This window comes from Dermochelys coriacea, chromosome 20 (genome assembly GCF_009764565.3).
Source record: "Dermochelys coriacea isolate rDerCor1 chromosome 20, rDerCor1.pri.v4, whole genome shotgun sequence".
In the NCBI taxonomy this organism is placed as follows: Eukaryota; Metazoa; Chordata; order Testudines; family Dermochelyidae; genus Dermochelys; species Dermochelys coriacea.
The window spans coordinates 9,155,999-9,180,148 of record NC_050087.2 but is presented as its reverse complement, the minus strand read 5'-3'; the positions used below and the strand labels follow the sequence as shown (position 1 = coordinate 9,180,148).

The window sequence follows — 24,150 nt, the reverse complement described above, 5'->3', positions numbered from 1 at the left end:
TGGCTAACCGCAAGTCACACAAGCAATTCCCTTAGACTCTCCAGTTTCCCAGTATCCCCACCAGTGCCACTTGTTATGGGGATGAATGGTTATGAAAACCAATACCCCAGTAGAAGAAAAAAGATTCTCTCAGTCCCAAAGGACCAAGTCAATATACAAATCAGATCTTACCCACAAATCACGCTGTTGCCAATCCTTTAGAATCTAAAATCTAAAGGTTTATTCATAAAAGGAAAAAGATATAGACGAGAGCTAGAATTGGTTAAATGGAATCAATTACATACAGTAATGGCAAAGTTCTTGGTTCAGGCTTGTAACAGCGATGTAATAAACTGCAGATTTAAATCAAGTCTCTGGAATACATCCACAGCTGGGATGGGTCATTCAGTCCTTTGTTCCAGAGCTTCAGTTTGAAGCAAAGTCAGAAGCAAGATTGAAGACAAGATGGAGGAACTGCAGCAGCTTTTTATAGTCTCTTGCCATATGGTCTCTGCTTTCTTTGTCCCAAAGACAAGCTGCCCATCACGTGGCATGGAAAAACCTCAGAGTTCTGTCCATAGGCATGTCCCTGCATTCCTTGCTGAGTCACAAGGTGTATCTGCCTTCTCTCAATGGGTCAGTTCAATAGCTGATGGTCCTTAATAGGCCATCAAGCAGGCTAGGCAGAGCTGACACCAACGTGTCTGGGGTGTCACCCAGAAGCATAGCACAAGTTTGAAAGACAGACAGTATAGAGCCAATACTTGTAACTTTAAACACAAAAATGATGCATGCATACAGATAGAAAATCATAACCAATAAACCATAACCTTGTCCATAGACACCTTACACGACAACCTTTGTACAATATTTACTGCAAATATATAACAGTGGGAGCAACAGTGATCTATATGGTTACACATTATGTCAATAACGTCACACCCCCCAATGCAAAATTGATGCAGGAAGGGATGACACAAACATCACTGACTGCATCCCAAGAGCTTTCCATCCTTGGTTCTGGCTTACCTCGGCTAGTATTGGGTTAGAAGCTGTACCAGCGTATAAAGAAATGGTTCATTAAAGTCATGTTCAATAACATGATTGAATCTCTTTACAAACTCAAGGTAAAACTTGAATAGAACAATAGTGGATTGGATCTGCTCTTGCAGCATGGTTCCTGTATGTCTCATGTGATCTTGCCAAGAGCTAAAGAACATAGTTACTTTATCCATACAAGCTTTAGCAAATGTCTGGAACCCAATTAACATCAAGTTAATGTAGATATTACTGTTGTTTATAGTACAGGAATCTTGGCATTTAGCCGTGAAAGCAATATGGTAGTGTGCCTCAGTTTCCCGTTTCATACAGCACATTAGGCTTGGAATGTCTTTTCCCCTGTGAAAAGTTCCAATACTGTTTACAGGTGTGAAATATTAGTATCACAAAAAGAAAAGGAGTACTTGTGGCACCTTAGAGACTGACAAATTTATTTGAGCATAAGCTTTTGTGAGCTACAGATCACTTCATCGGATGCATTAGTATAACAAGGCCTTTTAACATAAAGTGTGTTCTGATGTATCGCTTTTAACATATTCAAGGGATTTTCCAAAATATTAGGCACATTGTACATTTTTTCAGTTTTTGGTAATAGCACACAATAGTTACACAAATTACCATTAGCAATAACAATAACAATAAATTCATTTCAGGTTTCAAAGTAGCAGCCGTGTTAGTCTGTATTCGCAAAAAGAAAAGGAGTACTTGTGGCACCTTAGAGACTAACAAATTTATTAGAGCATAAGCTTTCGTGAGCTACAGCTCACTTCATCGGATGCATGCAAAAGGACAAGTACTCCTTTTCTTTTTAATAAATTCATTGCAAGTATCCATTTACAATCATTTTTGTCATGCCACACCTTCAGCTCCATACCATTTGGGTTTTGTCATTTTAGGGTTAACCTGTGGCTTCCCTTTGCAAAATCAAGTTCTCTTTTTTCCTCGTCCTGAAGGATCAAACCCTGATTTTTCTTGCTTAACAGAATTCATTGGCTGATTGGGAGTGCTCTCTTTGCTAACAGCTATTAGCAAGTCTTTTTTCTCCCTGCCAGCCAGGTAATTCTTAGCTGCTACCAATTTCAAGACTGGACACTCATTCTTCCCTTTAGCACAGGGGTTCTCAAACTGGGGGTCGGGACCCCTCAGGGGGTCGCAAGGTTATTACATGGGGGGTTGTGAGCTGTCAGCCTCTACTCCAAACCCTGTTTGTCTCCTGCATTTATAATGGTGTTAAATATATTTAAAAGTATTTTTCATTTATAAGGAGGGTGGGGTCGCACTCAGAGGCTTGCTATGTGAAAGAGGTCACTAGTACAATAGTTTGAGAACCAAGGCTTTAGCAGGATTGGGTTCTTTTCCTCAACACCTTTTTCCTAGAAGGTTGAAAACTGAAACTTCCCACTTACAAAAAGAAAAGCAGTACCTGTGGCACCTTAGAGACTAACAAATTTATTTGAGCATAAGCTTTCGTGAGCTATATCTGACTTCTGTAGCTCACGAAAGCTTATGCTCAAATAAATTTGTTAGTCTCTCAGGTGCCACAAGTACTCCTTTTCTTTTTGTGAAAACAGAATTTGTGTTTACCAACTGCAGACCCTGAAGCAGACTGCTCACTTAGAGAATCAGCATGGAGACATTCCTGTTCCAACACCATTGTCTTCCCAACAAGTTGGCCAAACACAGCCACTTGGTCATAGGGCGGTTTAAATTCCTTAATAGCTTTTACTCCACCTGAAACCTTCTCAAAGCTATGCACACTGGATCTTTCAAAAGGAAAGTCAGTGGATCCATTCACAACAGAAAATTTTTGGCTGTTAGGAATTGCGACTTCCTTGATTAAATCACTTTCACACCCTTCAGCCACAGCAAACTGCTTGCACAGATTACCATGAGGATTTCTTTCTTTAGGAGCTTCTCTAAGCAACATTTCACCCTTCACTGAAATTCTGCCTTTACCCTCTTCACCTAGGACTTTCTCTAGAATCTAAAATCTAAAGATTTATTCATAAAAGGAAAAAGATATAGATGAGAGCTAGAATTGGTTAAATGGAATCAATTACATACAGTAATGGCACAATTCTTGGTTCAGGCTTGTAGCAGTGATGGAATAAATTACAGGTTTAAATCAAGTCTCTGGAGTACATCCACAGCTGGGATGGGTCATTCAGTCCTTTGTTTCAGAGCTTCATTTTGTAGCAAAGTCCCTCCAGAGGCAGGGCTGGCTCCAGGCACCAGCTTTCCAAGCAGATGCTTGGGGCGGCATTTAGAATGAGGCGTCAGTCCATGTTCCGCTGTAGCAATTCGGCGGCGGCTCCGCCGCTCTTCCTGCTGCAATGGCTTTCGGCGGCAGCTCCGCCGCTGTTGTGGTGGTGGCAATTCGGCGGCAACTGCTTGGGACGGCAAAATTGGTAGAGCCACCCCTGTCCAGAGGTCAGAAGCAGGATTGAAGACAAGAGGGAGGAGCTGCAGCAGCAGCTTTTTATAGTGTGTCTGTCTTCCCTCAATGGGTCAATTCAATAGCTGATGGTCCTTAATGGGCCATCGAGCAGGCTGACACCAATGTGTCTGGGGTGTCACCCAGAAGCATAGCACAAGTTTGAAAGACAGACAGTATAGAGCCAATACTTACAACTTTAAATACAAAAATGATGCATGCATACAGATAGCATAATCATAACCAGCAAACCATAACCTTGTCCATAGACACCTTACACGACAACCTTTGTACAATATTTGCTGCAAATATATAACAGTGGTTGCAACAGTGATCTATACAGTTACAAATTATGTCAATAACATCACATGGGGGAATGTTCTTTCAGGAGAACCTTTATGGTCCTGTCCGGTTACATGACCCTGGTCCATCATGCCATTCAGACTGAACCAGGGAAGGTAATCTGGGAGACGACCAGGCCTATAAGCCTATGTGGTCTTCTCCGTCAATTTCTTGGACAGGACGGCCCCAAGCCCCACCTCCAAGGCATTCTTGTGGAGGATGAAGTCATGGTCGAAGTCCGGGCTATATGGGACCGGCTCCCAGCAGAGGCACTCCTTGAGTGTCTGGAAGGCATCTCTGCATTCTTGGATTCATGGCACGCGCCGGGGCTCTCCTTAGTCAAAAGTCCTGTCAAGGGGGCTACGATGGAAGCGAATTGGGGGATGAATCGCCGATAGTAGCTGGCGAGCCTCAGGAATTGTCACACTTGGCGTTTCATGGTGGGTGGCAGGCAGGCTGCCAGTGCTTGAACCTTCCCCACGAGGGGTTTCATCCGTCCTCCCTCTATGGTGTATCTGTATCTATGGTTGCCTCTTTCCATCCAATGTGGCCCTTTTTTGGATTGGCCGTTAGTCCTGCCTTTCGCAGGGATCTCAGAACCGTGGCTACGTGTTCCAGGTGGTCCTCCCACTAGCAGAGGTAGACTACCACATCATCCAAATACGCCGCTGCATAGTCTTGATGGGGCCATAGAAGGCAATCTATTAGTTGTTGGAACATCTCGAGGGCCCCATGGAAGCCAAAGGACCTCCGGGTAAATTGGTAAAGTCCCGTTGGGGTGGCGAATGCCATCTTCTCCTTAGAGATGCGGTCGAGCGGGATCTGCCAGTACCCCTTACTGAAGTCAAGGGTGGTGATGAAATGGGCCTTCCCTAAGCGACCAAGCAGTTCATCCACACGGGGCATAGGATATGCATCGAACCTTGAGATCACGTTGACCCACTGGAAGTCTATACAGAAGTGCCTTGTTCCATCGGGCTCGGGTACCAAGATCACCGGACTGCGCCACTCACTCTGTGACGGCTCAATGACTCCTAGGGTTGGCATGGCCTGTACTTCCTCCTCGACCTCCTGCCACATTCGGTGCGGCAGGGGCCTGGTCATCTCCTGGATTACCTTCCCCAGTTCATTCTGAATGGCATGATGGACCAGGGTTATGTAACCGGACAGGACCATAAAGGTTCTCCTGAAAGCCTGCAGGAGACATTGGGCCTGCTTGTGCTGCTCCTCCAAAAGCTGGGGGCCTGTGGGGTCCTCTGTCAGGGGTGCACCGGGACCCAACTCTGGTTCTGGCGGGTAAAGGTTAATTAATAGGCCGTCCCACTCCCACCATGCTTTCAATAGATTCACATGATATCGCTGGGTCTTCTTGCACCGGTTGGGCTGGTGGACCTCATAGGTGACAGGCCTGACCTTAGGGCCACCTCATAGGGTCCCTGCCAATGGGCCAGCAGCTTTGATTCGATCAATGGTAGGAGGAGCAGGACGCGATCACCTGGCTCAAAGGCATGAACCTGAGCTTCCTGGTCATAGCTTCGTGCCTGGGCTTCCTATGTGGCTTTTAAGTTCTCGCGTGCTAGGGCTCCAGCCTGAGCGAGGTGCTCCTGGAGCTGGAGAACATACTTCAGGAGGCCCTGGGTTGAAGATTGAGACTGCTCTCATGTCTCCTGCATTAAGTCTAATAGGCCCCACGGGCGGCGGCCATATAGTTGCTCGAACAGGGAAAATTTGTTGATGACTGGGGTACCTCGCAGATTGCCAGCAGTAAGGGCAGGAGTAGCTGGTCCCACCGGCGTAGCTTCTCTGGGAGGAACTTGCACAGCATCTCCTTCAGGGTCAGACTGAATCGTTCGACCAGCCCCTTTGTCTGTGGATGGTAGATGGAGGTGCGTAACTGTTTAACTCCCAGGAGCTCACATACCTGATGCAACAGCTGGGCGGTGAAGTTGGTACCCTGATCCATTAGGATTTCCTGGGGCAGGCCCACTCGAGCGAAGACCTTCACTAGTTCACTGGCGATGGTTCGGGCGGTGGAGCTCCATAATGGCATGGCCTCGGGAAAATGGGTGGCATAATCAACAATGACCAGCACATACTGGAATCCCGTGGCACTTCTCAGGAGCGGGCCCACCAGGTCCATGGCCATCCACTCAAAGGGCATCTCCACTATGGGCATGGGAACCAAAGGGGCCTTGGGTACCTGTGGGGGAACCACTAATTGGCACTCCGGGCAGGAGTTACAATAGTTCCTCACCTCCTGGTGAACGCCGGGCCAAAAGAACTGTGTCAAAATCTGAACGAGGGTCTTTTCATGGGCCAAGTGCCCTGTGGCAGGGATGCCGTGTGCGAGCTTCATTACTGCTCGTCGGTGGCATCGAGGCACCAGCAGCAGGGTCCGTGGTTCTTCTGTGCGGGGATCCCGTTCCACCTGGTAAAGACGGTCATGGCGTAGCTCAAAACGGGACCACTGATTTGCGCGATGCGGGTTGATCTTGGCCCCATTGACAGCGGCTAGGTGTCCATAGGCCCGACGAAGGGTGGGGTCTGCTCTTTGATCATGGCAAAAGTTGGTGTTAAATCAGAGTTTGACAGCCAGCCCAGGTGGGAGGTCCTTGGGTTCCTGGGTCCCTCCCTCGGGGTCCGGGGCCTCCTCCTCCTCTGGTTGGGCCTTGGGGCAATCTCCTTCCAACACAGAGATCGAGCAGAGGATCTCCTAGAACGCCTGGCAGTCATGGCCCAGAATCACCAGGTAGGCCAGTCGAGGAGCCAGACCGACAACCATCCATCTTGTGACCCCGGCCACCATTAGCAGGATCCGGGCACTGGAGTAGAGCTGCAAGTCGCCGTAGATGCATTGCAGCTGGATCGTCCCCAGGTGGGGGTCGGCCTGGAGCCCCAAGGTCTGACGGATTAGTGTCTGGCCACAGCCCGAATCGATCAGGGCCAGGGTTGGGTGGTCCCCAACAACTACCGGAACTATGGGGACCTTTGGCAGCTGGGCCCGGGTCTCTTCCACACAGACATGGCCGAAGCTGCAGTCCATCTCAGTGCAGTCACGCTGTAAATGTCCATATTTCCCGCATAAAAAACAGGGCCCAAGTTCCGAGCGACTACCCCGGGTGGGGGCTCCCATTGGGCCACTGGGGGGACTCTGATTGATCTTCAAGACACTCAGCATGGGGGGCACAGATCCTTGTCGAGGTGGGAGTTCAGGGCGTCTGGCCCAAAGCCCTGAGGAAGCCTCTTGCCTTTGGGGGAGGCTCTGCACTTTGGTCCGAGTGTCCCCTTTCTTTTTGGGGTTAGGGCACTCTGGCCCTGGGGGATGCGCTCTGATAGCTGGCCCCACCAGTGCTTTGGCCGTGATGAAGTCTTCCATTAATGCGACGGTGGCGGCTAGTGTCGCTGGCCAATGGCAAAGCACCCAGGCCCTTCCTCGCGCTGGAAGAATGTGTATGAACTGTTCTAAAATAATTTGCTCTGTGACCTCATCCGCAGTCCTTCTCTCTGGCTGTAGCCACTGCTTGCACGCTTCCTTCAGCTCTTGGGCCTGGTGCCTGTGGGGTAGGTCTGGCTCTGGAACAGCTGCTGAACGGTTTCTGGGCTGACATCCAAGGCATCCAGGATTCCTGCCTTTACCTGGCTATAGTCCCTTGCATCCTCCGTAGACAACCCACTGTATACTGTTTGGGCTGTCCCGGTCAAGTATGGGGCCAAAAGAGTGGCCCATTGGTCAGGGGCCCATCCTGCAACCAGCGCCACTCTTTCAAAAGTTGCCAAAAAGGCTTCAGGGTCATCATCAGGTCCCATCTTGGTCAGCCGCACTGGCGCAGTGGTGTGGGATGACCCAGCCGCATCTCCCGGCTGGGGCTCTGCGCGGCGAGCTAGTACCGTCGCCAGCTGCTGCGGGCATTGCTGCTGTTGTTCCTGGTTCTGAACCCCCGGTCCCGAAGCAGCTGCTGCTGCTGTGCTCCCAGCTGCTGGATGAGCTGCTGCTGGAGCTGGGCCGCATGCTGCTGCTGCTGCTGGAGCTGGGCTGCCTGCTGCTGCTGCTGCTGGTGCTGCTGCTGGAGCTGGGCTGCCTGCTGCTGCTCCTGGCTCTCAGTCAGGAGCTTGATAAGTTTGACCATGTCCATGACTCTTTCTGGGGTACGTTCCCCCCAGAGCTCTTCTCACAGGGGTCGAGGGATCGTGCCCAGGTTCTCCACCATGTGTAGAGAGGTTAGCCGGGACTCATCTCTCTCTGGGGCGGCGGGGAACAACACCGCCTCATTAAATTCGGGAAGAGGTCTTGCAGGGAATTAGTCCGGCCGTGGGAGTCTTCCTTTGCGGCCTTTGTGAGGGCAGAAATAAACACAGTAAGCCCAAGCCCTAGGTCAGGGCGGGGCAATGGTGAGTCAGGCCCTCAGTCCCTCAGGCAGGGACTGACAAACCACAGTATATAAACAGTAAGCCTTGGCTCCGAAGGGCCTGGGAGAGGGGGAGACTGCTACCTGTGAGTTGAGGGGGGACGCAGGGGGGACGCAGGCCCTCCAACTCCACTGCATCCCAGCCCAAGGCCCTAACAGAAACAGAAGACCCAAGGCTGCGTCATTGGGATCCTGGCTGCAACACATTGACATGGGTTCTAGCAGTGCCGCAGCCAGACTAGGGTTGGCTGCCCCCGGGCTACTTCCAGACTCCCCCTCTTGAGATACCTGGGTCAGGGTGGTGTCCAGAGTCCCCCTCTTGAGGTACCTCAGTGGGGTCCAGCACCATGGGTTCCTCGGGAAGCTGGAAGGGGTAGACTCAGCAACTCCTTCTGGTAGCTGGCATTGGGCAGGTAAGACCACTCCTTGGGTTTACCGCAGGCCGCTGGGGTTTCCCAGTCGTGAGCTAGGCCAGAGATGTCTGGCCTCCCCAGCGGCTGCTCTCTCAGTGAGCTCTGGGGTCAGGCCTTTATACTTCTTATGTCATTCCTGACCCTCTGGGAGGCGGGCTCAGAGATCCTTGGCTCTGCCCATTCTGGTGTCCAGAGGGACTTGTCTCTCTCTGAGGCAGCAGGGAACCACGCCGCCTCATTACAATCTGTAACTCAGCGGAGCAAGGAATGGATCTTCCTGCTGTCAGATGTTCTTGGCTGTCTGTTCGGCTCTCTCAGCCTCTCCATTTGCCAGTGATATGATCAAAATCATATTTCATTCAGACCAACTTAAATTCTGCTGCAATGAATTGTGGGCCATTGTCCATCACTAGTTGTTCTGGATACCGAAGTGAGCAAACGTGCACTTCCGTTTCTCAAGAACACTGCAACGTTATGTCTTTCAAGTACATTATTTCTATTTAGCTGGAAAAATAGTCCACAATGACCTGGTAATAATGTCCTCTGAATTCACAAAAATCTGCAGCTAGTCCTTTCCCAGTTCTCTCTCTTGTAGAGATGGTTATTCACTGGTTCAGTATTGCCTGTTAAGTTGATTTGGACTAGATCACCTTTCAAAAGCCCAATAGCATCAGATCCACAAGTTCTTCCATCTTTCTCACTAGGCCCATCATGGCTGCCACACTGCAGCTGAGAAGATTGTTGGTCTTTGATCACATACACACTGAATGCAAAGCTTTTATCTTTGTAAATTGGTTCAGTGATAAATTGGCCCATGCAGTTCAGAATCCCTTCATGGAGGGTCAGAGCTGAGTCAGATGAAGCTCTGGGAGAGATTGACGGTGATAGTAAATCCCTTATGATATGACTGTGACATCTGCTCTTGAGTCAATTTTAAAGTCAATAGTCTTGCTTTGAAAATTCTATGTCACTCTCCAGGCACGCGCCATGTTATCACAAGTGATAGATCCCAGAAACAATGGGTCTTGATTGTCTGCAATATGAGTCAACTCCCTGACTGCTTCAGTGCAACAAACAGCTGCAAAATGTCCATATTTCATGCATTTATTACACCACACGCCTCTGGCTGGACATGCATCATCCCTTGGGAAATGACTTTTCCACACCTTATGCATGTAGGCTGGCGTTTGTCCCTCTTCGCCTAGGAATTCTCTCTCCTTACCTCAGGGGTTTTATGATAAAGACTTTTAACACTTAAGTGTCTGTTTGTAACTGGGAACAGCTTTACTCAGGCCTGTGCCACTACTAAATAAAGAGCGGCAGGGTCCCAGAATAGTTAGGGAGGACTGAGGGTAGGATTTAGCAGTGTGAGAGCTGGGAAGCTGGGTGGTCCCTCCAGGAGCCCACACTGGGGCGTTACCCCTGGAAGGCAGTAATGGATGGGGCCCTTGCTCCTGCCTGCTTTGCTGGATCTTGCCGTCCAGTGGGGAACTGAACATCAGTCTGGTGAGCATGCCGGCGAGGGCTAGTTTGCAGTTACGAAAGGCCTGGGGAGAACTAACCCCTCCTTTGACACTGCCCTGCCATGAGAATGAAAGGGAGAGGAAAGGGCAGAACCTACAAACAGACCCGTTTCCTTATGGAGCTGACAGGCCAGCTGTGGGATTACTGGCCAAGGAGGGAAGGGGCAGGATTTTCACCAGGGTACCGTCACTTGTCACCCGGGAAGCCAGCGAGAGCATTGCAGCACCCTGTGCTGCAGAGACCCCTTGCTGCATGCAGGCTCAGGAATGCATGTCCTTCCCCAAGGGGAGCCTCGTCCCCAGGCTGCCCTGATCCTTGTCAGCAGGCCTGCAGGACACCAGGATCCCCACCCTTACTGCCATATGCTCTGATGGAGAATGGGGTAGCAGAGGAAGGCGGGAATGGGCTCACGTCATTTCCCCTGCAGAAGGAAGGTGTGAACATATTCACATTTAGAGGAAAGTATTCTACTTCTGGCAATCCCCTCACATTGCTGCACACCGGGGTCAGCTTGGCTGTTCACCTCTCCTGCCCCAGCCTCAAAGGCTAGATTATCAATTTAGACAGGACCACTGTGAGCACCTTGTCTGACCTGCGTAACAGAGGCCACAGGACTTCCCTGAATCAACTCCTGTTGGAATTGGAGCCGATGGTTTAGAAAAACCTCCCATCTCAATTTAAACAGCGTCAGTGATGAAGAATCCACCAAGATGTTTGGTCAATTGTTCCAATGGCTAATTACTCCCCAGTTAAAAATCTGCCCTTTTCTCCAGTCTGAATGTTTCTAGTTTCAGCTTCCAGCCACTGGTTCTCCTTAGACTTTCGTCTGCTAGCGGGACTAGCCCATTATCACAGTTTTATTCCCCATGTGGGTACTTCTAGACAGGGATCACGGCACCCCTTAACCTTCGCTTTAAGAAGCTCCTTGCCTCTCAGCATAAGGCAGGTTTCCCCCCCATTTAATCATTCTCATGGCAATTCTCTGCCCCCTCCAATTTTTCCCCTTCCTTCTTGATTTGTGGGTGTCAGACCTGGCCATGGTATTCCAGCAGCTGTCATCCCCCGCCAGATACCGAGATAAAATAACCTCTCCACTGCTGCTTGCGATGCCTGTTTATGCATTGGCCAGACGCCACCTCCCCATTTACACGCGGACACTCGCCCCTTGGGGCTTCCAACTCCAGCGAGTTCAGGTACCACTTATGGCATCCACCGGCCCCCCGGCTACATCCCTGAACTCCTTGGGCCTCCGGGGAGAGGAACAGCTCCCGGCTCATCACAGCCACGACAACTGTCCCCTACAGCCGAACAGCCACACGCCAGTCTGACCTTTTTTTTAAACAAAATTTTATTGATAATTGTTTCAAATATGTTTACAACAAAGCACACTGTTAAAGAGGAAGTGGGGGCTGGGGGGTTGTTTAGTTTTTTCCAGTGAAACAAGTTTTGTTGGAGGACACAGAGGGGTTTCCCAGGGCAGGACGGATGATACTCCCACTCTGTAGACGGGACTCTCAAGCTTCTTTGTGGGAAAGGGGAATTTTGGGGAAAGGGGGGAGGGCTAGCCACTGGGCTCTCCCCTCTGCTCCTGACAGAGCTCATGTATTTATAATATGTATAATTTATCTATGAAACCAAAAGAAGCCCACACACCTTCGCCCCGGAGAGAAACAAGAAATTCAACTGGCTGGTGAATACACACAGTGGGAGACATGCTGGGGGGGTTAGAACAGAACCACCCCACTGATGCACTGCCTTAGGGGCGGGGAGGACAAGTAAAGAGTCAGACAGGAGGAAAAGTAAATGAACAGAACAAGAGCCCCCCCCTCCACACACCTTCCCCCCCAGTTAAGCAGGATCATGGGTAGGTATCAGCACCCCCTCTCCCAGCTGATCTCTCACTGGAGAGGCTAATCATGGCTTAACGCCCCTCCAACCTGAACACAGATCTCATGGGGTCGCTCCCTGGGGAGGCCAGTTCAGAGTCGGGGGGGGATCAGGGCCTAGTTGGGATCCTGTGTTCCTTGCCCCCTCCCCCCATTTTCTGGTTTCTCCTCCTGCCTTATCATCTTAAAATGTAAATCGAGAGCATAAAATCGGAGGTGCAGAATGGGGCCCCAGGAGGATTGTGGTAAGGGGAACCCTTCCCCCCACCAGAAAATTCTTTAAGGTTATTTCTGCAGGGCACCATTTGGCCTATGGGGGGAGGGAGGGAGAAGAGTGTACAAGCCCCCACTGATCTGGGGGAAAATAAACAAGTGCCCCAGAACCAGATCCTCCTGCACCCCCCACCGCGACACACAAGAGGACAGGCCAAAGAAGGCATGAGGGGTTGGGATGGGGGGCTGCTCACATTCATAGCCTAGATTCAAAAGACAGCATTTTATTTCCAAAGGGAGATAAAAATCCAAAACCCATCAGGGAGATCCCCTCTCCCAGCACCTCCATTCCAGCCCGTAACCGACCCCCAGATCTCCCCCCACGGGTGTAAGATACTCCCAAACCAGACACCCCGCAGAGAGCAGCGGGGGTGGGGAAATACTGTCAGTTTCTACCTGAAAAAAACAGATCTCTCTCTCTTTTTTTTTCCTTGCTAAAACCTGGACACATGCAAAGCTTGGAGAGTTAAAATTCCTGGCACAGGGGGAAGGGGAAGGGCGGGGGCTGATGTAGGGTAAGTTAGCCCAGCCCCAGGCCTGGATTTTTAAAACCTCCCCCTACCACCCCCGGTCCCCCAGTGGAAAATAAGGTTTAATTTACTTATTTATTTTTAATTTAAAAAAAAAAAGGACCCCAGCCCCCACACCCCCAAGTTTATAAAATGAGACAAGATTTCCCTCCTTCTTCCTCTTTCCAGAGTGGCAGTGGGGGGCTGGGATTTTGTCTCCCCCATTGTGGGATGGGGGATTCAAAGCTATTCCAGAAGCCAGGATGTTGATCTGTCCTGACCATGGGTGTTGGGACAACTTTGCTCCACACCCTGCTCCCAGAAGCCTTTGCAAATAGCCATGAAGATCTGGGGGGATTTGATGGCAAAATACGCGTCCCGCCCCTCCCTTCAAAAACTAAAAGCCACTAATAAAGCCGGCCAGGATGGTGGGCGTGCAGCACGTGTGGACTGAGAGGCAGTGTGGGGGTGGGGGTAACCGGATGAGTGTGAGGGGGTGGAAAGTAACGAGTGGGAGCTGAGTGTGTGTGTGTGTGTGGGGGAATCTGTTTAAACCCAAGGGGAGGGGGGATGATGAGAGCTGCTCGGGGGGGGCTGCAGGCTTGTGATGGCGGGGGAGAGGGGGGAAACATGTGCAAGTGGGAGGATCAGGGGTGCGCATGGGAGAAATTAGACTCCTGCCCTTTTCTACTGTCATTTACTTAGTACAGGTTTAGAATAAGGGGTCTCCCACTCCCCCCCAAACCAAATCCCTACCCCCCCACAAAATAAAACACATAGGCAAGGAACGCTGGTCTTTCTGCTGATCAAATCCAACCCCGCCTCCACCTGCTCCGTGCGCACACTCCCGGGGGGGGCCACTGGTCCTAGAACTCAGCAAACTCCTTGGCGCACTTCTCAGTGATCGAGACAAGGATCTCCTCTTCCTCGTAGTCGTCGAAGTTACTCGTGTCACCGGGGCCTTTGCACTTTGGTATAAAGGGAGCTTCCACCTGCAAAGGGAGGGGAAGGAGAGGTTGGGGACGATGGTAAGGGATCAACATTTGATACCTCCCCACTCCTGGGTTTGCTGGGACGCACAATCAGGGCCCAACTTTGTAACAAGGCAAGCAAGAATCAGACCCCCGCCCTCAATCCAGCCAGAAACCCTCACACTTTGCAATCATGGAAGGGGGAGCCCATGACCCTGCTTAGGAGCCCAGGATCAGGGTCCCCAGCACTCTTAAGGTTACAGGATCGGGCCCCTTAGCAACCAGATGAGAGACACAGGATCAGGGCCCCCTCAAGCCCCCTTTTATCTAGCCCGAACCCCCTCCCCTCACTTTGCAATCAGGGAAGGGTAGGGGGTCAAGAGCCCCTTGGATATCCGTAAGAGCCCCCACTTGCATCATCAGGAGGGTTTTAATCAGGGCCTTCAGCACAGCCCTCTCCCACCTGACACAGAGGAATAACCCCATTAGCTGGCAGCAGCAGTAATAGGCTGTTATCCTCAGGGGGTGGGGACAGGACCTTGCTTTTGCCACCATGTTACAAACAGGTGACTGAGGGCTCCCTATTTTAAACCAATGCTGGGTGAGCATATCTCCCCCTAATGGTTGGACCCAGCCACAACACCCTGCTGCAGAGTCCCAGTAACCAAAGCGCTCCTAGAGGCCTGGGCACGGATGATCCCAGGTTCATTCCTGCTGAAGGAGGCTGCACGCAGGTGGAAGTTACTCAGGCTCTCCTCTGCCTGCCACCACCCTCCTACCTTCCTCTGGTAGACGGTGATCCAGTCGGTGGTAGCAAACCACTTGTGGTTCTTGATGTCGTTGACCCTGTTCTTGAGGTTGCCAAAGCGTTTGGTGAGGTCCACCTCCAGCAGGTTCCGGAGCAGGTCCTTCAGGTCTGAGCTGAAGTGAGAAGGGAACCGGACTTGGGGTGGGGAGGAGAGACAGAGGTCTGGCTTTTACCTGCCCTGCCCTTGTGGCTAGACTCATAGATACACCTAATAATGTACAGCCCCTAGCACAGGGGGGTCCTGGGCTATGCCTGGGGGCTGAAATATGACCATAATACACCTAATAATGTATAGCTGCATAGCACAGTGGGGTCCTGGGCTACAGCTGGGCACCTAGGCACTACCGTAATACAGCTAGTAATGTAGAGCCCCATAGCACATGGGGGTCCTGACCCATGACTGGGACTTGTAGGCACTATCGTAATGCACCTAATAATAAACAACAAGCCCTTTAAAAACACTCCAGGATTATGAGTGGACAATAAGTTAGTCCTCAGGCTACTGAGGACTGACACAGGAGCTGAAATGGTTAATTAGCAGCAGCCCCCCAGCTCTTATTGAGCATTTTTCCTCCACAGATCTCAAAGCAGGGCTGCCACATCACTATCCTCATTTTATATAAGGGGAAAGTGAGTCACAGGGAGAAGTGACTTGCCCAAGGTCACTCAACAGGCTGGTAGGAGAACCGGGAACAGAACCCAGGCCTGTTGAGTTCCACTAGGCCACACAACTTTGTTTTTTTAAAACCCTACTAGGTTTAAAGCTGACCGTGTCTGACACAACTGCTTTGAGATCCTTGGCGAGAAGGCGCTGGGGTGGGCAGAGGAATATTATGGGAATATTATCGTTACTATGGTGATGAGTGCTCTACCAGTGCCTGGAGATGACAGATGTCTTTAAGGAATGTTTAGTCTTGCAACATAGCAGGGTTGAGGAGGGTTTTGCAATTCACAACAGTGTATAAGAAAACCAAAGGCACGTGTTCCAGGAGTCCCCATGACAGTGACAGGGAGCCCAATGGTGATGGGATGGGGTATGGAGTCCATGTGTTGGGGAAGTAGGGGTACGTGGTGAGGGAGGGTCCATGTGTGGGGGACACAATGGGGAGGATGTCCATGTGTTGGAGAACAGGGGTATGTCGCAAGGGAGGGTCTATGTGTTGGGGTGCAGAGGGAATGGGGTACATGACAGGGAGAATGCCCATGTATTGGGGATTGGGGGAGCATGGGAGGGAATTAGCATGTGTGGGGGGCAGCATGTGAGCATCTCTCTGATCAGTTGCTGAGACTTGGCACCCCCCTATTGCTGGAGATATCCCCCCCCGGCAAAATCACACAAGTGTCCCCTCCCCCAGCCCAAATACCTTGCCAGAGACGATTTCTCATAGATCTGAATGGGCTGGTCTGCGAAGAACGGAGGGTAACCAGCTGCCATCTCATAGAAGAGGACGCCCAGAGCCCACCAATCCACAGCCTTTTTATAACCCTGCCCAGGGAAAGCAGGCTAGGGTCACTCACCAAATATTTAGGTAGTGGAGGAACCACCTGGTGGCCAGGGATCAGCTAGAGATCAGGCAGCAGACAGGCCCTCCCCTGCTCACCTTGCTGAGGATGATCTCGGGGGCCAGGTATTCCGGGGTCCCACACAGAGTCCAGGTTTGGCCTTTCACCCGCTTGGCAAAACCAAAATCCGTCACCTGGAGCCAAAACACAGAGAGGGGAGAAGCTGGATCAGCCCAGAGGCTGTGACAGCAGGAAGGGAAGGGGGGAAGCAGATGACTGATGTATTCTGTCTGTGTTACATTCTTGGGGGTGTCTTTGCTTTGGGAAGGGGACGGCAGCAGAGAGAGACTTGGGCAAGGAGGAGATCACTGCAGGGAGGCAGGAGCCAGCGCTGGGATGGGGACAGGAAGGAGTGGGAGAGGAGCGGCAGCGTCACCTCAATGTAGCCCTGCTGGTCTATCAGGAGATTCTCTGGCTTCAGGTCTCGGTAGATGAGATCCAGCGAGTGCAGGTACTCAAAGGTCAAGACGATCTGAGCAGCGTAGAACCGGGCGTGAGGTTCACTGCAATGAGGTGGAGGAGAACATGGGCATCCTGGGCCAGATCCGCCCCCTCTCAGCCAGCCCAGCACCCTCGGTCCCCTTCCACTCCCACCTTCACCTTCCTTATAGATCCCCAGACAAGATGCCCCAACCCTTCTAGGCCTGGTGGCCCCATCTGCCCAAGCCAGACCACTAGCCCTAGCACACACATCCCACCCACCATTGCTAGACCCCTGACTCCATCCAGCCTGGCAACCCAGGGCAAGCCCCTTCCAGACCAGCATCTCCCCCCTAGCCTCAACACAGACACCCATGAACCCCCAGCTCCTTCCAGATGACTCCACCTAGTCCTGGCATCCCTGCCACTGAGTGTGGCTAATGCTGGCAGAAGACCTCAGCAGCTCTCCCCATGGTGAATCCCTTCCTGACCAGCCCAGCTGAGGATCAGGTCACGCCCTGCAGCATGAGGATCAAAGCCAGCGTCGTTGCAGATGCTGCTAGTGGATAAAAGGTCTAGTTCTCTACTGAACTAAATCCCAAATTTACAGCTGTGGAAACTGAGGCACAGAGTGATTCTCCCCCCCTTCCCACAAGGAGTGAATGGCAGAGGCAGGAATAGGATGCAGGATTCCCGACTCCCAGTCCTTCTGCTCTAAGTGCTAGATCCCACTGTCCTCCCTGAGCCAGGGATACAACCCAGGAGTCTAATCGCCACCCAGCTCTAACTATTAGCGACGCTGTCCCCAACCTCGGCTCCCATGGCAACACTCACCTGAACCTCCCGATCCACCATAGGTGGGAGAACATCTCCCCGCCCAGGATATATTCCATCACCTTGAACAGATTGGAGTTATCCTAGAAGGAAATGCAGCAGAAACTGAGTGCAAGGGGTGGAGCCACTCCAGGACACCAGGATGAAGCTGCTCACCACACCCCTGCTCCTTTATTAGCCCCATCCTTTTCAGGGCACTAACCCCACACGCCTCAAGGGAGCCTGATGCACTGGCCTGGCTTCGCCATAGCACACAATGCAGTGCACCTGCTGTCTGGGAGATAACAGCCTACTACTGCCACCAGCTGCTGCTGCTGTTACTCCTTTGGCTCAAGGGCGAGAGGGGCTGCGCCATGGTGCCGAAGGTCCCTGGCACACACCTGCAGTGGGAGTTGCTGCACAGACACGGCTGGGGAACAGTCTCACTAATGAGAGGCTGCGAGGTTTATTTGCTTGGAGTATTTAGTACTAGAGCCCTAGAAAATTCAACCCCTCCCCCACCTCTGGTCTAGGGGCAGGGATGGACGGGACCAAGAGGAATTTCCCAGCTGCAACGTCTATGATCAAAGGGGAAACCCAACCTGCAGCCAGGTCGGACACCTCAAAAGAGCAGAAGCAGGAAGTGAAACTTGTCAAAAGCAGAGTGTGAAATTGACCAGGCTGGCTCCATCCTCTCTCATGGCTGCAAAGTCAAAGAGCAGCCTGTGAAGTAACTCCGCTGAGCCCAACAAAGCCATTCCACTAGTGAGACCTGACCCAGCTCAGTGATGAGAACGTGAGCACTAAGCATGCGCGCACGCGGAGACCACTGCCCTGGCCCTCAAGCAGAGAGTCAATTTCCAGCTAGCCCTGGAGAGAGGGTGCAGCAGTGGCATGGGCACAGTGCCCCATGCTGGACAGTCAGAGACCTTTTTCTGCAGCCGCATTAGGAGAGCAGGAGCCAAGAAGCAGAAAGTCACATCCTCACATTCCAACTAAATTATATCAAAACAATGTAATAGCGGGCTGTTAAGAAGGCTCCTGTCCTAATAGTGCCCAGCATCACCAGGCAAAGAAACAGATCTTGGGATGCTCAAAGGAATCACTTAGCAGCAGTGTGGGTGTGAAATCTCTACTTCTTGATTGTTTTCCCTTTCTGGTCCCCGCTTCTCTATTGTTTATCGGTCTGGTTCTTTGATTGTTTCTGTTTCATAACTAATTTTGCCAGGTGTACATCAACAAAGGTGGCGAGGTATGCCTGGGTAAAGAATTATTTCACACTATGTTTGCATTGGTCAGAGAATTATTTTGTAATACTTAAGTCAAATGATAGGTTACGGTAGAGCTAAGCAGGACTCAAGTTTCACTATATAAACTGGGGTCCAAAAGGAAGTTCTTGGGAACCAACTCCAGGACACAGCCCAAGATCAGCGCTACCAGACCTCAACACCCTGCCAAGCACACCGTGCAGAAGCTGGTCCCAGGATGACCTGATCCTGACTGGCCAGCAGGGAAAGTTCGTCTGCCTTATTGGGAGTGATGGGCATTGTATGAGTAGCACATGTATTCTATTCTGGTAACTGTGATGAAGTGGGGGGTTCTCTTGGTTTTTCCTTGTTTTTTTCAATGGTTTGCATGCAGAGGGGGTGAGACTCAGTTTCCCTGGGTGTTACTGGTTGAACGAGGTGATGGGAGAGGGACTTTGTTGTTACAGAGGACCAGGGATGGAACTTGGGACCCTGGCCAATGGCCTGGAGAATGGATACCCCAGCGACTGGTGACCTGGTGACCAGGAGGCCCAGCTCAGGAGTCACAGCTGATTCTGGCCAGAGGGAAGACAAGGGGCTGTGAGGGGAGGACCCAGGTTACCTGACCAGGCAGTTCCAGCCAGAGGGGGCCAGAGGACAGCTGAGAGGAGAGGAGGCCCAGGGGACCCTGTTTATCAGGAGAGAAGACAATGGACAGAGGTGGGGCTTGGGGGTGGTGATATCGATGCCCAGCTGGGAAGCAGGGGGCCTCGGGACTGGAGAGAGAGAACAGGCAGAGCCCACCTGGATGCAGGCGAGACTTGGATATGCTGTGCTGAGGGACGGCAGGCCCGAGGGCCCTGAGAGTTTCCTATTCTGTGTTCAGACGCTCAATAAACCCTCCTGTTTTACGCCGGCTCAGAGTCGCTCCAGTCTAGAGAACAGGGTTGCATTATTCCCTCTGGGAGTGGAGACCCCGGGGTCCAGAGCCAGTGGACTCCCAGAGAGACAGGTGTGCTAAGGCTCAGAGAGGTGCGGTTCCAGGAGAAGGAGGGGCTTAACCCCTAAGAGAGACTGGACCCCCGAGAAGGGCTGTCGCACTGAAGGAGGTTTCCCCCAGGGACTGCACGGGGCCAAGAGTGGGCATGACCTGTGAGTCTGTGACAGTAACTGTTAATAAATAGAGGTTAAGGACATTTCTGAGTAAGGCTCTTTCACTGGGAAAAGACCCTGCAAACCCGCAGAGTGTGAGGAGACGCCCTGAGCCCACGGAAGGGTGAGGGTGGGTGCCTAAATTAAGAGGGTTACCCCTTGAGCCCCAAGACCAGGGTAAAGGTGGGTGCCCTAGAGTGTATGGGGAACAATGCCTGAACCCTGCTGTCTGTAAGGGGACGAAGGGAGCTCAGCCTTGGCAGCGTAGCCCATCCTTGGTCTCCCTGCTCAGGCAGTTCTGGTCTGCATGACATGGGCCTTCCTGACCCTCTTTCAACTGAACAGGCCCCCACACCCTAGTGGTACCTTGATGGGGTCCAGTCAGCACGTACCAGGACAGACTGCTAGCTCAGCGGGGTAAATCCAGAGCAGTCGCATTGGTTTCAACAAAGTTCTCCCACATTTACACCCACAGATTCAGGTATTTATTTTACAGTGTCATAGGAGAATCGATTGGCTCAGCGAGCAGCCTGTGTAACAGCAGCCGCTGGCCCCAGTGCTACTGTGTCACCCGAGAGCTACACACAACTGAGCAGGAGTGACAATTCCATTGTAGCAGCTTCCACAGACAAGGGGCCAGAGATCAAAGCTATTTAACCCTAGAATGATGAGGGGCCCCAAGAAAATGACTCTGCCAGCACTGCCTGCTGCTAACACGCCCATCACCCTAGCCTCCAGGCTCTCGCAGGGGATGCGATTTATCCTGCAGCCTCCTCTGAGCTGACGACTCTTCGTCGCTAGAACCCACTAACCTCAGGCTGACAAACAGGAGGCAGGTCTCCCTTCAGAGCCAGCCCCTCTTTAATTAGGCCAACCACAGGGGGTGCTGTGGAGCTCTAAGGCACAACTACCTTTGCTCTCCCTCCTACACACAGGGTATAGGTCACAGGCCCCAAAGTCCAGGTTCAGGGAAGAGGGTCCAAGCCGCATCGCCAGGGGCCTGAATTTTAGCTTTCACAGAAACTCCATCAGGAGGAAACGGTCCCATGCGATGGTTTCAAAGTCTCCACAAAGCCAATTGTGCATGAAGTTAAGTTAGGACTTCCCCTGCAAGCCAGATCTCATGGCCTAGGGCCAGCGCATGGGAGCTGGAAACTGAAACTGACTAGGAACGAAAGCAAAACTGACCAGGTTGGGGTGGGGGAAGTATTACTGTTCAAAACCTGGAGTCAAAAGCAGAACAGAAGAGAGTGCAAAAGGGGAATGATCCAAACTGATTTTTCTTAGCTCCAAACTTGTCACACCAGGAAGGTTTGTTCTCAGGATACAAGAGACGCAAACTGTGCCCTTCGACCCCTTCAGCACAGCTTTGGTTTTAAATAGAAAACAAATCAAGGGGATTGTGGGAGTCGGGGGCAGACAGAGCCCAGGGCCGGGCTGGCAAGCGAAGGACACCTACCTTGAAAGAATACTCTAGCTTGATGAGAAATGGAAAGTTGATGGCCTGGAGGATCCTGTTTCTCGTTGAGGGTGTGCTCAGTTTGTTTCAACTTCACTACCTGGGAGAGAAAAGGAAGTAGCAACATCAGATCTTCCTCCGCTGGTGCAGTACCCCCTATGCCTCCCACGCACTCCCCTCTCCAGTGTCTCCATGCAGGGTTCAGCCCCACATTCATCCCCTGCACTGGGGATTACATTGCCCCAGGCCAGATCTCTGCAGCAGACCCCAGTGTCTCACCTTCTGTTTATCCAGGATCTTCATGGCATAGTGATTCCCGGTCTCTTTGTGTTTCACCAGCATCACCCTCCCAAATGAGCCCGTGCCCAGGGTCTTGATTAGATCAAACTGATCCAAACTGGCTGTGTTCTGGAAAGGGGAAAACAAACCTGATGTGGGACCAGACTGGTCGTTGGGGCATCAGGAAGGAACCTGCTCGCGAAAGTGGGATTTGCACTGCAAGACTGGAGGGGTCTTTAATGACCATGAGGGGGTCAGAGCTTCGGTTTTTATAGCTCACCAGAAAGGCAGCCCCTCCAGGGTCAGCACTGACTGTGATGGGAGAGCGCCCCCTACTGAGCCCGCTACTCCCCGCAGCACAGCACCCCCTAGCCCCGCACTGGGGTTGTTTTTGAGAACATTGATATGAAGACAGAAAAGGAGTACTTATGGCACCTTAGAGACTAACAAATTTATTTGAGCATAAGCTTTCATGGGCTACAGCCCACTTCATTGGATGCATGCAGTGGAAAATACAGTGGGGAGATTTTATATACACAGAGAACATGAAACAATGGCTGTCACCATACACACTGTAACGAGAGTGATCAGGTAAGGTGAGCTATTTCCAGCAGGAGAGCGGGGGAAGGGAGGCAGGGGGAACCTTTTGTAGTGATAATCAAGGTGGGCCATTTCCAGCAGTTGACAAGAACGTGTGAGGAACCGTATGGGGGGGAATAAACATGGGAAAATAGTTTTACTTTGTGTAATGACTCATCCACTCCCAGTCTTTATTCAAGCCAAAGTTAATTGTGTCCAGTTTGCCAATTAATTCCAATTCAGCAGTCTCTCATTGGAATCTGTTTTTGAAGTCTTTTTATTGAAGGATAGCCACTCTCAGGTCTGTGATCGAGTGACCAGAGAGATTGAAGTGTTCTCCGACTGGTTTTTGAATGTTACAATTCTTGACGTCTGATTTGTGTCCATTTATTCTTTTACGTAGAGACTGTCCAGTTTGACCAATGTACATGGCAGGGGGCATTGCTGGCACATGATGGCATATATCACATTGGTAGATGTGCAGGTGAACGAGCCTCTGATAGTGTGGCTGATGTGATTAGGCCCTATGATGGTGTCCCCTGAATAGATATGTGGACAGACTTGGCAACGAGCTTTGTTGCAAGGATAGGTTCCTGGGTTAGTGGTTTTGTTGTGTGGTGTGTGATTGCTGGTGAGTATTTGCTTCAGGCTGGGGGGCTGTTTGTAAGCAAGGACTGGCCTGTCTCCCAAGATCTGTGAGAGCGATGGGTCATCCTTCAGGATAGGTTGTAGATCCTTGATGATGCGTTGGAGAGGTTTTAGTTGGGGGCTGAAGGTGATGGCTAGTGGCGTTCTGTTATTTTCTTTGTTGGGCCTGTCCTGTAGTAGGTAACTTCTGGGTACTCTTCTGGCTCTATCAATCTGTTTCTTCACTTCAGCAGGTGGGTATTGTAGTTGTAAGAATGCATGATAGAGATCTTGTAGGTGTTTGTCTCTGTCTGAGGGGTTGGAGCAAATGCAGTTGTATCATAGAGCTTGGCTGTAGACAATGGATTGTGTGGTGTGGTCTGGGTGAAAGCTGGAGGCATGTAGGTAAGGATAGCCGTCAGTAGGTTTCCGGTATAGGGTGGCGTTTATGTGATCTTTGCTTATTAGCACTGTAGTGCCCAGGAAGTGGGTCTCTTGTTTGGACTGGTCCAGGCTGAGGTTGATGGTGGGATGGCCTTCTCTGGATTGGCAACTGACATGGCACAACTTTGGGGAGTGGCTGGCAGCTGAGAAGGCCAATGCTATTTCCCAGCACCCCACAGTGCATTGTGCCCATTCCAAGGGGGGGCTGCCCCACATTGCTCCCACAGTGTTCCCTGGCCTTGGCTGCCCAGCTCGGGACACTACGAAGGGGCCTAGTTCTGTCCCGCGCTGGGCACTCGAGTCCATTCAGAGTCCGGGGCGCCTCAGGGGCTCAGAGACCTGAAAACCAGGCTGAACAGAAGCTGCATCCCCCTCCCCCAGTCTAATGGGGCCGCAGGCAAGCGAGGGAGTGGGGTGGCTGCCCCATGGGGCCGGTTCCTTGACTCTGCTGTTGATGGTGGGATGGAAATATGAAGAAGTAGATGTCACATTTCACCACCAGAAGGCGCCAAAGGAAACCACTACATTTTTAATGAGACACAGACAAGGGATTCCCTGCTCCTTGGGCAGAACCAAACTCCAGTTCCAGGCAGGCGACCGGCCCAGCTCCATTCAGTGGAAGCTGGTGCGTTAGAGGCGGGGGAGGGGCTGGGAGTCAGGACTCCTGGGTTTTAGCCCTCAGTCTGTGAGGAGAGGGAGTGAAGTGTAGTGATCAGAGGGCAGGAGACTAGGAGTCAAAAGATCTTTTCCTGGTTCTGCCACCAACTTCCTATACCCATGACCAAGTCCCTTTCCCCTCTGGGCCTCAGTTTCCCCATCTGTGCCATGGCGTTAATGATACAGGGTGTGCGGGAGGACTAGCAAAGTGACAGTGCTGCAGAGGGACCAGCAACTCTGCCTCAGGAATTACCCAGAACCACCCGAGACAGGATTTCCAGTAGGGACAGACCCAGGGCTGACCCC

The 24,150-nt window shown here is 51.5% G+C and overlaps 1 protein-coding gene across 1 annotated transcript in view; it reads right to left on the bottom strand.

The window, feature by feature from the left end:
- The window catches only part of LOC119845833 (cAMP-dependent protein kinase catalytic subunit alpha-like), a 175,895-nt gene that overhangs the window by 144,847 nt on the left and 6,898 nt on the right, over nucleotides 1-24,150 (bottom strand). The window contains 9 exon segments of the mRNA XM_043506783.1: nucleotides 13,684-13,817; nucleotides 14,576-14,717; nucleotides 15,969-16,090; nucleotides 16,206-16,301; nucleotides 16,544-16,670; nucleotides 17,422-17,504; nucleotides 21,259-21,315; nucleotides 21,317-21,358; nucleotides 21,538-21,666. Of these exon segments, the coding sequence (XP_043362718.1) occupies nucleotides 13,692-13,817; nucleotides 14,576-14,717; nucleotides 15,969-16,090; nucleotides 16,206-16,301; nucleotides 16,544-16,670; nucleotides 17,422-17,504; nucleotides 21,259-21,315; nucleotides 21,317-21,358; nucleotides 21,538-21,666 (924 nt within the window). The 3' untranslated portion in view covers nucleotides 13,684-13,691.